The sequence below is a fragment of the Nannobrachium achirus genome, assembly GCF_963921795.1.
Source record: "Nannobrachium achirus genome assembly, chromosome: 23".
In the NCBI taxonomy this organism is placed as follows: Eukaryota; Metazoa; Chordata; class Actinopteri; order Myctophiformes; family Myctophidae; genus Nannobrachium; species Nannobrachium achirus.
In genome coordinates this window covers 25,103,010-25,118,658 of record NC_137830.1, presented here as the reverse complement: position 1 = coordinate 25,118,658, position 15,649 = coordinate 25,103,010, and the positions used below count along the sequence as shown (strand labels likewise).

General features: G+C 41.5%; 1 protein-coding gene across 1 annotated transcript in view; it reads right to left on the bottom strand.

Annotated features, from left to right (window-relative positions):
* Nucleotides 1-15,649, bottom strand: part of mybpc1 (myosin binding protein C1) — a gene marked incomplete at both ends in the record, with an annotated part of 64,827 nt that overhangs the window by 23,169 nt on the left and 26,009 nt on the right. Inside the window, 8 exons of the mRNA XM_080754278.1 lie at nucleotides 567-673; nucleotides 1,171-1,336; nucleotides 1,830-1,996; nucleotides 2,436-2,541; nucleotides 3,456-3,580; nucleotides 6,928-7,060; nucleotides 8,459-8,622; nucleotides 14,079-14,135. Of these exons, the coding sequence (XP_080610404.1) occupies nucleotides 567-673; nucleotides 1,171-1,336; nucleotides 1,830-1,996; nucleotides 2,436-2,541; nucleotides 3,456-3,580; nucleotides 6,928-7,060; nucleotides 8,459-8,622; nucleotides 14,079-14,135 (1,025 nt within the window). The remainder of the gene's footprint in view (nucleotides 1-566; nucleotides 674-1,170; nucleotides 1,337-1,829; nucleotides 1,997-2,435; nucleotides 2,542-3,455; nucleotides 3,581-6,927; nucleotides 7,061-8,458; nucleotides 8,623-14,078; nucleotides 14,136-15,649) is intronic.

Here is a 15,649-nt window from a genome sequence, read left to right as displayed (position 1 = left end):
AAACTGCAGGCTTTCTATTCCTGAAAAAGTTGCAATGTTAAAGTGGATGCCATTGTTCTCGTGATAATAAAAATATTTTTTTTTTTTTCAAAAATATTATTTAAATGTATTTTGTCAAACGATGATGTCACCGGTAGGAAGGATTTGACAGCTCTCCTATGAGACCCAGACTGAATAGAATTTTTTTTTGCTATTTTATTATGAACCTATTATATGAAGACAGGTTGAAAAGTGGTGAACTACTCCTTTAAGTACCAGCTCTTATGCCTTAACTTAAAGGCCTGTCCATACTCTCTCCGACCACCAAACTTTTCGTCGGAAAGGTCCGGTTCAACTACAAAATGACTCACTTGCATGTTCTGAAAAACATTACCCCGCATTGGAGTTGGGGAAGCTGCACGTCAGAAAGTCAGAACTCTCCAACAAAAAGTTCGGTGATCGGAGACAGTATGGACAGGCCTTCGAGTTAAGGCATAAGAGCTGGTACTTTAGACAATCAAAATATAGCCCATAGTCTGGCTATGCGAGGCTATGAAAGATGCTGTTTGTAATGATAGTTCCCATACCAATGATGTGGACTTTGCAGGAGAGGCTCTGTGAGTATCCTTCAGGTACAAACGTGTAATCTCCTGCATCGTGAAGTGAGCTCTGCTCGATTTCAAGACGGTGGTTCCTGTAGAGGGAAGATAACCTCGGTAAATACATACAGTACACACCTAGCCTCACTGGGTGTACAAACTCATTTCATGATGTCAACATTTTGTACTTAAATATAAATAAGATATAGGATATATTCCTCCCCCATGCTGTGATGATTTCTCATCAGAGGTTTGAACAATATGGGATTTGGGTTCAAAATATGCTAAGTATCAAACAGTTGGGAGAAAGGAATCACTAGACTACAGTCGGGACCCATTTTTATGGGTCGCAACTCCCGACCCATTGTTTGTGAAGTAAATATTCCTTTCGCTTTACGATGTGTTGTGAACTTGTACTGTAGATTGGCTTTTTTCACTATTTATGGGCTTCATGTTGATGTTTTTGTATGTTTGGTCTGGGGGAGATATCAAATGGGTCTTGAGTTGAAAAGTTGGGGAACCCTTGGACAAGACAACACTACACAGTCGAATCATCCATGTGGATTTAGTGTAGTAGAGAGGAAGGTCATACTTGGCTCTGTGTAAGATGTTGATGCGGTCGTTGGGCTGGATCAGCTGCCCGTTGCGGTACCAGCGGCCAGGGACGTTTCCTGGGAAGATCTCACAGTGGAGCTTGAGCGGCTGGCCCAGCATCACTTTCACGTTCTGCAAGTCCTGGTACACCTTCAGAGGTTTCACTGCACCAGACCAGAGTATGAGGCTGGTTAACATCAAAACCGTATGTAAACAAGGATTTGTGCATAATTAAGACCCAAAGTAAAGGGCTGTTCACAACAAAAACATACGTCTAAGGACAATTCTTTGCTTTGTTTTTGTGTCTTCTGCTGTTGTCGCTTGTCTGTTGTGTTGCATTTCCTGAGCGTAAGCAAGCAACTAGCACCTAGGATGTCGTTACAGCAACCAGATAGTGAGATAGGCTGCGCAGGGCGGCTCTGGGTTGAAGTTGTTTAAATCAGTCTAAACACACAGATCCGATCTGATCACTCGCAAAATAAGAGTGTGAAGAGTCGGTCCTAAAGATCAGATTTGAGAAATGAGATCCGATTTGACTGCTGTCTAAACAGGGTCTATTAATTACACCCTTGATTGCGATGTGACAATACAGTTGATTCTTTTTTACAATTTACACGTTCAACATTCTTGGTGTGGACGACGGTAGATGTTACGTACAGTCGACTTGGACACGTGCCTCCGAGGTGCCCCCGGTGGCCATGAGGGAGTACGTCCCTGTGTCCTCCTTGCTGGCGTCGTCGATGATCAGGTAGTGCTTGGTTCCCTCACACTTCACGCGGTAGCGGGAACGCACGCCCGTCGGAACCTCCACTCCATTCTTCATCCTGATGGTCGGTGTTGGGGTTCAGGAGCACATTCACTACTCACATAAATCATTTACATTACTCACAGTTAGGGATGGGACGATCATGATCGTTATTACCGTTTATTGTGATAAAAAAGAAAGCGCTCACAATAATCGTATCATGGATATTTAAATTTATCGTGAAATTGTCCTCCGTCATACACTAGGATGAATTAGATTTTGTTGAGCTGCAAATTCAGTACCGCTTAAACCCTCTACTTGATAAAACACACCTGTAAAGAGAGCATACATAGGTCTAGGACATCTAGGTCAAGTTCAATCTGGTAAGGCCTCCTGGCCTCCTGGAGATCTTCCAGGCATTCCCAGTGTGTGTGTGTGTGTGTGTGTGTGTGGGGGGTGTGGGGGGGGGGGGGGGGGAGAATAATACAAAATGATGCTGAAGTTTCTGTTAGTCCTACCATTTCACTTGAGCTCCTTCTTCTGACACTTCACACTCCAGCTCGATCCTCTCGTTCACGGTGGTCTTCACAGGCTCAATGTTTTTGATGATCTTAACCGGCAGCTCTGTATGAAGCAGACCAAGGAGGTTAGAGCACTATTTCCCAGACAGTTTGTCGGGACCATGATGTTTGGGTCACGAACCAATTGTTGTGGGTCGCAAGTAAACATCAACCTTTTTTGGTTTAGCTATGTAAAAATATATATTATTATTACACGGCTTGGTTGAATGCTTGATTCTGATTGGTCAATCGCTGAAATCAGCGTTGCGTTATTTCTTGATAACACAGACCACTCCACTCTCAATGCTCAGAGAACCGGTGCACTGCGTGAATTTTATGCCGTATCCAACATGACAGCCATTAAAACAAACACTTACAAATAGACGTTGCTCTCAAGAATGTTTTTAAAAATATTTGAAGCGAGAAATAAACGATGCAGTAACAGAAAATGGATTCTATTTGATCAACTTCCTTGTGTTTTCCGAGGCAACCGTGTTGCACTGGGGGGATGCCCAGTGCAGCACTTTCAGTGCAATACTTTCACTACCGTTTGTTTTTAGTTTTGAGTCAAGTAATTTATTAAGTAGCGGTGTAATACGCAAGATAACGTCTGGCTCAGCGGTCATTATCGAGAGATAAAAATCCCTTAATCCTATAATTTCCATCTACAAAAATAAACAAATACAGTGAAATAGTGAAAATAGCAGATCCACAAACTCGCAACGCATTGCAAAGTGACATGTTGTGCGCTTGTAGATCTGCTGTTTTCACTAGTTTGTGTCCCGGGCAAACATCTATCTCTCTTTTGGGTCTTGAGCTAAAACGTTAGGGAACCACTGGGTTAGAGGAATTCAAGAGGAACTAGGCTATACAGTCAGGTACGTGTAAAAAAAGTTCATAATATTGTAGATTCATGAAACAAATCAAACCTGCATAGTAACTAACAAGTGCACATAGCAGACTGATTGGTGTTTGTACCTTTGACGAACAGCTCGGTGGTACACTTCTCTTCTCCAGCGCAAACAGAGTATGCCGCGTCATCGTTCAGTGAGCAGTTGTTGATGATCATAATCCTCTGTGTGCCCTTGTGCTCAAAGATGTACCTAAGCGAACCAGGGCAATTAACCATTAACACGGCAGCCATTTTTGTTCTTACATCACACATGAGGTCCAGAGTGTGACGTAAGAGGGAAAATGACCGCCATGTGCATATAATGGTCAACTGATTACGAGACCATGGGCTCCTAAACCATGTCATATGAAAGCAATATTTTGTCGCTGTCAGGTGGAAACCTTGTATGTCCAAATCGGAAATAAGAACCTGTGTTTCAATGGATACAATGTAGTTATTATTTAGACGCACACTCTTGTTAAAGGTATGTGAGATCGCAGATCTGTGCACGTACACATACAGTACATTCTGTCCCTATTTTGCCATTTTGTCATTGTCAAACTGAAAATAGCAGATCTACTACTACTGTATTTCACAGCACGTTGCATCGCGGCGTGCTTTGTCTGATCTGCAATTTCCGCGACACTGTCATCCGACAAAGTAAAAATAGGCTGATCATTTTGGGGAAAAAAACATAAAAAGTTGACACTTGGAGATACAAGGTTTGTGCCCTTTTATTGTAACTAGTATTACAATAAATTACTTTTTCTTTTGTGCATCAAACATTTCTTAACGTCTAAAAGTAACAGGAACACCACTCGCCACAGACACAAAGCAAACCCAACATGCATGCAGGTGTGGTTAGACTGGAGGGAGCAGTGGCTTCAAACCAGAGGTGTGTGATAGTGAAGTATAAGGGAAACGCGTGAATCAAAACAGCGGCGGAGTTCGGACAATGGAACAAGGGGGGAACGCTTGTTTTCTGTGGAGATGACGGAGGCGCGCCGGCGTTGTATTATAAACACAATCTGATGTAGCTATAACAACAATCACGACATAGGCTATTTATTATAATCACTAATTCACTATGAAATGTCTTTAATTATAATTAAAGTAAAAATAGTCAAATAACAAACAAGGACAAATTGTTCTGCCCACAACCTTATCAAACCAAAATGCCTAAACTACTGCAAAAATGTAGGCCTATTATAACTATGATAATGGTTCTTAACTTCTTGTAAGTCCCAATTATTAAGTATAATACTTGTCCTTATAAATATAAAATGTTTATGATTATTTCTTGTGTTATATGTCATGAAACATTGCATGGAGGCCTATTATATTACCTATAAACTATACACGAGTGAGCTCTCAATCGGTACCTCCGCACGGTCCAGGCGATTGCAACGGAGCGCTCCCTACCTCCGGTTCAGCCAATCACAAGCTTCCATTGTCCGAACTGCGCCGCTGTTTTGATTCACGCAAGGGAAACAAAGCCAGTGGACAAACTTACTTCCTTTGACTTAAGGTCAGCGGTGGAGCCAGAATGGGGCCGGAGGAGCACAGGAAGTGAAGTACAGGAAATGAGTATGGCAGTAGGACAGGAAGGAGCACCATGGCAAGAGCATGGCACATGATGACACGGACAAACAGTCAGACAGACAAACAGACAGACGGACACAAGACAGATTGACATCATGCCTAGAGGGGAAGGTACTGTATGACAGGGTTACAACACAGAAGAGACATTACAGTGGAGTCTTCAGGACAGCAAGTCCAGGAACCAGAGACCAGAAAACTGCAATGACCTCCCAGATGGCTTTAACCTGGCATGGCTTTGAACTAGAACTTAATGTCTACTTAAAGGATCACTTCCCCCATTTTCAATCTTATGTCCATATAATTGGTCCTCGGGCCTCGCTAATGTCCATTATAAAATGTCTCAGAGGAGCGCTGTGGAAAGTTTGGCTTAATGGACAACAACAGGGTTTCTTGCTAGCCCCCAACCTGTGATATGAGGGCACAATTACATCATTAATCACAATTATTTGTATGTTAATTAATTGTCAACTAATGTCATGATGATGACAGCTAAATAGGCTTAAATAACTTAGCATATTAAAGCCTGTCACAATTCTTACATTCTTACAATTTTTCCTCGTCGATTTTCTTTCCATGTTGAAAATTCTGTTAGTCCTTGAGTTCTTGGTTTGTTGTTTTTCTTAGTTTACAGTAGATGTCAAGTTTTCTTTTCCTATATTCAGAACTTACTGTAGAACAATCATATTTATTTTTTTAAGTATTATTCTTGCCCAGGGCCTGCACTGTATAAATCCTGCATTGAACCTTTGGTATAGTTTTGAGGTAAACAAAATAGTGCAAAAGAAATTGCATTTGTGGACTTTTTGGAGCCTTAGCTGTTTGGCCAACTTTTAGACCTTTGCAATCTTGGTTTATAAAGCCTTAAAGCCAAACTGAAACTTTTTTTATTCATAATCCTCAATGTCAAAAACACAATTAAATCAATAATCGCAATTACTTGTGTGACACTTAATTAATTGACGTAAAAAAAGAAAGAAAAGGTATCAAAGCCATGCTTCATTAAAGTCCTGTGAAGGAGGTACCGCCTTTTTCCTGTGCAGAGAAGGAAATGTAGTTCATATTAAAGGAGAGCATGTGGACAGAAGGCTCTGAGCACACCTTAGTGCAGCTGGCAACGGTTCACAGGACAATAGGTGTGTGTGCGTGCGTGCGTGCGTGCGTGCGTGCGTGCGTGCGTGCGTGCGTGCGCGCGTGCGCGCGTGCGTGGCTGCGTGCGTGCGTGCGCATGCTGAATGTAAACCTCTGTTTCTCAACGACGGATCCAGGGACCACCAGGGGTCCAAATGGACCCTTAACGGCAAGAGAGTGCTTTTGTACCCTCTCAGAGTTAAATTAACACTGAGGGTTTTTACATGTGTGTAGATTTGGGAGATACAGATGTGGTGTTCTAGTGACCTATTGCATAAAAAAAAATAGGGGTCCTTGAAATTAAAAAATAAATAAAATTGAGAAGCACTGCATTAGGCCACAAACCTTCATTTGATATGATTTTATTTTATTTATTTATTTTATTTCTGGGGACCCAATTTACACAAACAAATCCTCAGTGTTAATTTAACTAATGTACAAATGGAACCTAATGGACCCATTTCTACACTCTCAGAGTTACAGAATCATGGTCCCCTGGGGGTCCACATACCCTATGTTGAGAACCAGTGAAGTGCTGTTTTGGCCTATATATAAATATATAAATGTAAACAAAGGTGGTGAAAAAGTGACAGCTCAATTAAGTCCAGTGGATGTGCCCTGCGTTACGCGTGAACCATTGCTTTTTATTTTGACGAAACAAAACAAAACAAGACATTCATCAAAAGGTCAAAATCACAAATGAAACCCCATTTCATGATAAAACAAAAGAAGTCCCAAAATGCATTTCATTTGTGTGAAAGTTGAGAGGGTAAAGGAGGACATAAATGGATGAAACACAGGAAACAGGAAGAGGATATTGTTACGTACTTTGGTGAAGATCTGATTTCCTGTCCGTTTTTGTACCATTTCAGCTCCACCGTGGGGTCAGCCAGGTCCACCACGAAGCGGATCTTGCCACCTTTGTCCGCCTGATACGCCGGTTCCAGTTTCTTGGCGAAAGCTTCCAGAAAAGTCAAAGTGAGGACACACGAGTTGGTCAATGGCTTATTCTGTATCCACGGTTTCCTCACAGCCTGATATCAATTATTATTATTTACTTTAATTGTGGATATGTTTCATTTGGGTGTTTGTGTGTGCCATCATGAAGTTAAAGGGGCCCCACCATGCTTTTAAAAAAATATATTTTATATAAATATTGGTCCATAATACGGTTTTATACAGGTTTTAGCCTAAACAACCACTCAGATATTGAAATGTCATGTTTAATTCCAAGCCATTTCAGATACAATACCAAAATGCCGGGCTAAAATTGGAACGATACAGAGAAACCATGTAGAGTCAATCGTAATATTCTCTGTATCGTTCCAATTTTAGCACCACTTTACCTCATGGTTCCACCTCATACAGTATATAGTCTCAATAGAACATAGCCTCCCAAAAAGTACCACCCCCTTCTCGAGGGGGGCCAATAGGAAATGAGCCCCCTGTAACATAGAACGGGGCCCGATTTCAAAAGAGTACCGTTCAGACATGCCATTCAAAAAATCACTGAAATGAAAGGCAAGGCTTAGAGTTAATGAATTGTTTTTTTTGGGGGGCTGGAAGAGACACTGTGAAGACCAAAATACAAGAAAAAAAATAAAACATTTAAATTCATGGTGGGTCCCTTTTAACCAAGGTCTTGAATTATGTTGCACAAGGGACAGCTGGTGCAGATAGTTTTAAGTGATATTTTTTGGTTAAAGAAAAATAAATCTTGATCAGGGCTCGCTCATCTCAAAAAGCATGCGGCCCACCCACGTTAAGTGGTCAAATGTCATATTATTAAAATGTTCTTCCAATTATTTGGGGGCCCACTTGCAATATCCTCGCGACCCACCAGTGGGCCCCTGCCCACAAGTTGAGAACCACAAGTTGAGAACCACTGCACCTATATCAGTTTTCTCAAACTTTGACTCAAGCATGGATGATGACAGGGGTGTCGCAACAAATTCTGGGCCCTGGGTACAAGGATTCACTGTGGGCCCCCCATGAATGTTCTTCAAAGGGGGAGGGGGTTTAACCCATTTAGACTGGGAATGCATTATTACGCATTATTCTGTGCTTTAACTATTGAAAAATAGCAGCTATACAAGCTCACAAGCTCTAAAAATCTTTTTTTGAAAAACCTATACATGTTTCTATGTCAGTGGTGCTCAAACCTTTTTCATGTGAAGGACCCCCAAAATGATATGTATTTGGTCACATTTTCACGACTTTTAAAAAATAGCAGATCTACAAGCTCGCAGCGCGGCACAGAGTGCCGCGCTGTGAGCTTGTAGATCTGCTATTTTTCAATAGCCAAAGTATAAAGTCCCACTTTTCCCCCTCTTGTGACGCCCCTGGATGATGACCCTACCTTCGCTCTTCTTCTCCTCTTTCTTGGTCTTCTTCAGCCTCTTCAGCAGGCCCCTGAGGTCCGTGATGCCGTAGTTGAAGGCGATCTTCTCGTACTCGTCCGGCTTGGCGTTCTTCAGGATCTCCCACACGTCCACGTCCGGCTGCTCCTCCTGCTTGGGCTCCCTGGGGTTTCGATCACGGACACAAGGTGAGGTCGTGAGGGTGGAGCGTCAAGGTCTGAAGCTTTCGCAACGTGTCCCGAGGAACTGTTTCTTAACGGGGAACTGAACTCCAGCGTGGGCTGGAGAGACTATAGGCCAGTGGGCCCCTTATGCCTAAACTTTTAAATTAAATAAAAAATAAATTTTCTTTCAAAATTGTAAAAAATAAAATAAAAAAGCTTTTTTAGGCATAAGGGGTAAGGCCCAGGAGTTAATCAAACTAGTCGATTTAATTGATTATACTTTTTTTTAATCTGTAATCAGTTCTAATAAGAATGATCACTTATAGTGAAATATTTGATTGATTAATCGAATATTAATCAAATATTTTTAATCGGTCAAAATCTAAGATTTTCTGTGTATTGATTTCTTTCTTTTTTTCTCCCTTTTTTTTCTTTTTTTATTGACTAAATCCAAGCGACTTTGAGCCCTATTTTAAACTTCGGCGTACAGCAAAAATCTAGCCAATCTAAACCTCACAACACATTGCATCGCAACTCGTCGTGAGCTTATAGATGAGCTATTTTCGCTATTTTTGGAGAAAAGTCAAAAAAAAAATTCCCCCCCAAAAAATCAAGAATGTTTATTAAAATCGATTACTGATTATGTATTTGTTATAGATTAAATTGATTAATTCGATAAACTGTTGGGCCCCTGGTGTACTCTACTACTCATTTGCGTCTGGCTTGGGAACCTCTGTGTCAGCCAATAAGGAGTTCCTCAGGACATGTCACTCAAAGGGATGGGCGTGGTAAAGCTATGGTCTATTATGTGCACGTGACGTCAGCCCTGAGGTCAAGGGTTACGCGTGAGACAGGATTGCAGCGGGTATGTGAGCTACATGTGACATGTGAGATGGGGACTCCCTCTTTCCTTTGTGTTTCGCCTTGATTGCGCTGAAAACCCTCGCTTGTAACTTCCCTAAAACTATGCCTAAACCTAATCCAAACCCTAACCGTAATCTCTCAAACACTATGCTTTACCCTAACCTTAACCGTAACTCTAACCTCACCGAAATAATGCCTAAAAAAAGCTAACCTCAAAACCCTGTCTGCCGGTGCGAAACACCTAGGAAAGACATCCTCCCGTGTGAGATGACATTTCGACAACAAATCCAGAATTGTGCTTCTATGGCTTCCTATAATGGACCGAATCTGTGCTCAAACTTTGTAGACAGTGTTATTGGACAGACATTACTCGCCATTACATGCCACTGGTTCTCAAGGTCGGGTCCGAGGACCACTAAATGGACCCTGGCAGGACCTGTGAGGGACTGTGAGGGACCTATATGGCACTCTTGGTCTCTGTAGAGAAAACGGCGAGGTCCTGGGACATCGCCGTTGCATTTTGCTTTTTATCCAGCGTTTCATATGAAGCCGCATCAGGGCATGAAATGATGTAGTGTCCATGTAATTTCGCTAGGTGGCGGTGACACACGGACAGACTCTTCTACTTCCTTGTTACCAGTAGGCATACAGCCTACTGGTAACGTGGCTGCAGTAGGCTGTATGCGAGCCATGACATCACATATGTGTTGTCATTTCTTGCGTTTCTGTTGTTCACACGGTGACGCGAGGGTAGACCGTTGTCAACTTTTCCACCCAAAAATCCGGTCTTAGTTCGTGCCATTTTCAACCCCCGAAAATTCAGTTGTCGTCTGAACGGAAGCCATATCTGACTTTTCATTTTGCGGAATTCTCATTGCAACATCGCCGTGTAAACGTGGCCTCAGAGTTAAATGAATACTGAGGATGCTACACTACAGTGTAGATTGGGGAGTCTGTGGCCTAAATGTATATCAAACCGAGGGTCCCTGAAGGGGAACCCCAATCTACAATGTAAAGTCCTCAGTGTTTATTTACCCCGGAGAGTTTTTTTGTTCTTGTTGTTACAGTACAGGCTACAGTATGGATCGTGTGTTTATACCCGGCCTTAGCTGACGTAGTGGGTTTGTGCTTAGCTTAGCCTCATGTCACCAGACTTCCCAGAGCGGAGGAAAGCCTGGCATTCCTTCTAAAACTAGCCGTGTGATCCGGTTAAAAATAGAAGAAAAAAGTGGTTCCCGTTGTTGTTTCCGGTTGGTGATGCTTGTTTTTGTTCCCAACATAATTGCGACTGTAGGTCGCAAGTTTACTATGAAAACCGGCACCACTTGTCCGCGTAGCTCTGTCTGTCTGAAGGTCACGCCTGACACTGTGGTTCCCCTGACACATCACTGTGACATCACTGGTGATATCACAGGTGACATCACCTATATAAAAGTCCATATATGGGTATTCCCCAGAATCCCTTTTATGCCCATATATGAAGATCCCAGATGTCATCGATATACATCACTGGCCAGATGGCCAAGACATGGCCCATATCTGTGTGGCTGGTTCGGATAGGGATCTCCATGTATGGGCATAAAAGGGATTGTATGTTGTGTTGTCATGGGAACCACTCTAACAGAATCCCTTTTATGCCCATATATGGAGATCCCTGATGTTATTAATATTAAGACCATATCTAACAGGACTTCATATGGGAATGCCCATAAAAGGGATGTACCATACTGTATCCAGTACATGGATCTCCGTATATGGGTACCAGGGGTCTCCATATGGGTAACTGGTCCGATATACATCACTGGCCAGATGGCCAAGGCGAGGTTGCATGTCGCCCTGAGGCCTCTTACGAGTGTGAATCAATTAGTTCAGTCTCGCTAGTCGTGCTGCGACAGTACCTTTTCCATGGGATCAATAAAGTAAATCTATCTATCTAATCTATTTCATCTAATCTATCTAATATATCTAGATTGTACAAATTGACCCATAAGGGTCCATTTGGTTTCACTTGTACACTCCACCCTGTAAGGGTCCACTTGGACCCCTGGTGGTCGCCGGACCCAACGCTTTGAACCAGTTCATTAAGAACTAATCCTTGGCACTGGGCTGTAGCCTAGGCAGCTACAGTAGGAGTACTCTATCTCAGCACACCAGTGCCAATTTCACAGGATTCCCTTGTATCTTTTTATGATTACCAGCATTTGATCATCAATATTTATGATTAGCAAAGCTGAATCAAACTACTCTTTTACTAGGGTAACAGATAAAGAAAGGATTGCATGCATTCAGCTTGTGATGTCTCAGAGGCCTCAATTGGGTATGGCATCTGCCGTTCCTGCCAAATGTACTTCTTAAAATAAATTCATCATGCCTCTTGCTAAGGTATGGCAACATGACTGGTGTCTTGCACGCGCACGAAGGCGCACATGCAAGACACCAGTCATGTTGCCATACCTTAGCTTTTGCAGAGCTGACGCCACTGTGATGTCTACTCATTAGAATGCCTGCCTGAGCCAATGACAACGTGAGCTCAGAACCCTCTGTGGTATAACCACAGATATAAACTGCTGCAATATCCAATACATTATAGCCAAACAAACAGTTGAGAAAGTCACTGTAACGTTTGTTATACTGACATTGACATGGCTCTTCACATAAAGGGTTTAATCTCAAAGTGTTTGTAGTATAAAACGACATACAGTATCTATCTATCTATCTATCTATCTATCTATCTATCTATCTATCTATCTATCTGTCTATATCTGTCTGTCTATCTATCTTTGTTAAGATTTGCAGTTTATTTAAGTGGAGAGATTAAAGAAAATGATACATTATTTTATCAGTGCTCTAGTTATGAACAGAACTCAATGTCAGACATGGATCATTATGGGACTGTTGTGTTTTTACGTGTTTAGGGACTCAACATATTATGACTGGATGAACTCAAAATGATAGCTTTTGTGAAGCCATTGAAGTGGCAGCATGCAGGGACAACAAGGGAAACCTTCCCACAAGAATCGTTGTATCATTTATTTCTCCTTGTATTTTGTCCTTCTCAGCTAGCCCATCCCTTTGTTTGAGTGTGTTTGTTTTCAGTCACCACTTCACAGATGCTCTGACAAGGTTAGACCAATGAAGGTGTCCAAAGGAAGGTTAGTCTGTGAGAACCAACGTTAAGTATGTTGGACGTGAGTAGATCCATTAGTTTGGCTGAATAAAGAACATTCAGTCAGTCCTTTCTCTCATCGACATTTTCCCAAAATGTCCGAAAGGTTTCAGGTGAAAAGCACGAAATATTATTCCATTCTTTGTATTTTTCCATTCTTGTTTATTTTCAGGCAGTTATCAAGAAGGCTGAAATAAACATTGTGGTATTTACCTTATATTTCTACATTGAGATAAAAATATGAATGTAGTGATAACACTATTTTACAGCATCATATCTCCCAGCACTTCATCAATGATCCAAAATGCTGCTCTTTGTCTCATAAGGTTTCAATTATACTTTGTTACACAGCTTTTTAGTCAAGCGTTGTTTGACAAAAATGACATTATCTTCATTAAAACAGTAAGCTGTTTGTTTGAAAGTATGTTATTTTTGTCGAGCTAAAGGGTTGTGACGAAGTATGAATTCCAACTGATTTATACTTGGTTGCGTGTCAATGCCACGCCCCGAAAATAGCCATTCTACAAGCTCACAATACATCGCAGGCAGCGCATTGTAAGCTTGTATAGTATAGGCTATATTTTCGTTGTGCTACACTGGCAGGCAGCTAAGCGTAAATCACCCTTTTTGGCGTTGAGAGTGGGGGTTCAGCTTGCTTTTTGAAGAATAGCCTCCCATCTCTAAGCAAACTATGTGTATGATTCAAAGCCCATTTCCATCATTACAGAGTGCTGGCAGAGCATTTAGGAATGCTGTCTCCAAATGAAGTGTTACCAGACTACAGTAGGCCAACACTCTTGCTTGTCCAGTTCCTAGAGCTACGTTTCATGCTGGGGACTCTATCGGTTACTTACCGGCGGCTCAGTCTAATGGTTTAATTACCTATGGTACTCTCTCTACTAACCTTTGATTTCTGAACATATAGGGGAAGAAGAAGAGACAAGCCCAAAATAAATGTGTCGTTTATCTTCAGTGAACAGTGGCACTGTCCCAATCTGTTGGTGCTGACACATTATAGAGTCTTGGCAAAAAAAAAGAAAAAAAAAGAAGAAGAAACAATCCCCCCACCTCAAAAATACTACTCAACTGAGGTTTAAAATAAAATGTTGCACTGTAGTTTCACCATGTCTAATATATATGTCATTGCGTGCTTATAAAGTTATTACCTTAGTAGGTATTTGTTTTATGTTGTAATAATAGTTTACTGCTATAGAGTCACATTTGAACAGTAATGAGGTGTTTTACATGCCGTAATACACACAATATAGACTATACCAGAAGAAGAAAAAAACTTGGAGGAGAAAAAGTAGACTCTAGAGTCTAGAGAAACATATTATATTTGATAAAAGATTTCCCAGATGAGGGCTTTAAAAGAAAAAAATAAGAATAACCAATATAAAAAAGCACAGTGTTGTCGTTCCTCACCTATGTTTAAGGAGCCCACTAAAGTCAAGTTCCCCTCCATCATCTTGTCCTTCACCGCTGTATGTTAACAAGAACATATTAATAGAGACTTGTTCAGAACAGACACAAATACAGGCAACTAAAAAACAATGCTAAAACAGCAATGCAAAGCAGCGGGCTCTGGAGTTCAATCGGTGCATCAGCGTTGGCTTATGTCAAGGGTTCCCAAACTTTTCTGGCCGCGACCCCCCAAAATAATCATATTTGAACTGACAAGCAAATATCTGTTGTTAATTGTAGGTATTAAATATAGTTTGACTCAGTTCCATAGATAAATATTGTAAAAATAGCCAAACTACAAGCTCACAACGCCCTGTGAGCCTGTAGTTTTTTTTTTTGTTTTTTTTTTAAGTCATTAAATTGTAAGCAAAAAGAGGAAAGAATGTACAAACGCCTTCTGGAGACTTCAGAAGGCGTTTGCCGAAACGCGTTGGTGTATTTTAATAATGTTCTAGCCCATTGAATAAAGGCCTTTTATTGTTAAATCCACCTGAGTGCCTGGACCTGGATTTTTGTGCCTCTGTGGCACATTCTTTCCTCTTTTTGCTCATTGTATTCCCTTTCATGAGCACCGGTGGTTTGAGGGATACCAGTAGCGCCCTGCTATCTTCTCTCTCATTAAATTGTAACTTTAGAAATGTGCAGGTACCCTGTACACACTTATTTATACTGTATGTTGGTTTATTTACTGTTGAGTGAGAAAACCATGTTGCACATTAAGCTAATCATCAGGAAACCCCCCGAAATAATTTGGGGAGTCCCTCCGACCCTCAGTTTGGGAACCACTGGCTTATGGAACCTATGCACGATCGGCACTTACACAACACCCTTCGTCTCCGAGCCAAGCGGCTCGGAGCAAACCAGTTTGTGTATAGCAGGACCGAGAGCCTTCTTTCCCAGAAAAACATTCCCACAATGCTCCTGCCATGTTGGAAGCAACATTGCCGAGCGGCGCTCATTGTGATAATAATGGTCTGGTACTGCGGGGTTGCTTTGCATTGCTTTTCAGACACATTGTTGGGAGGGAGATTTGAAATGCAAGCGTTGGCCTTTGATCAGATAAACACGTTGAGTTGGCTGGTTGATTTTGTAATTACCTTTGAGAAAGGTGAATGACATTTGAACAACCATCTTTCCACACTAATATCGTCACGAAGAATGTGTCATAGTTTGCCTCATGGGACATGAGGGCTCCTATAAGAGTGATGACTCCTTGCTCCGTTCTTGATGTCGGATGAGCAAGTATTTAGTAGTATTAACAATCTGTCAGAGATCCTTGTCTGAATGATACGATTCTATGGTGGAAGCGTGGTACATTGCTATTCGTGAATGATACGACTCTATGGTGGAAGCGTGGTAAATAGCTTTGATAGCTATCCATGTAGAAAACTTACCCTATAGGGGGGAGCTTGTCCACCACAATAACCTTGGCGTCCCTATTTTGGGCATGCCATTATAGGCGAAAATTATATTTAATTGTACTTTTCTAAAATTACAAAATGTTTGAATGTTTTTTTTTTTCGTAATTATTT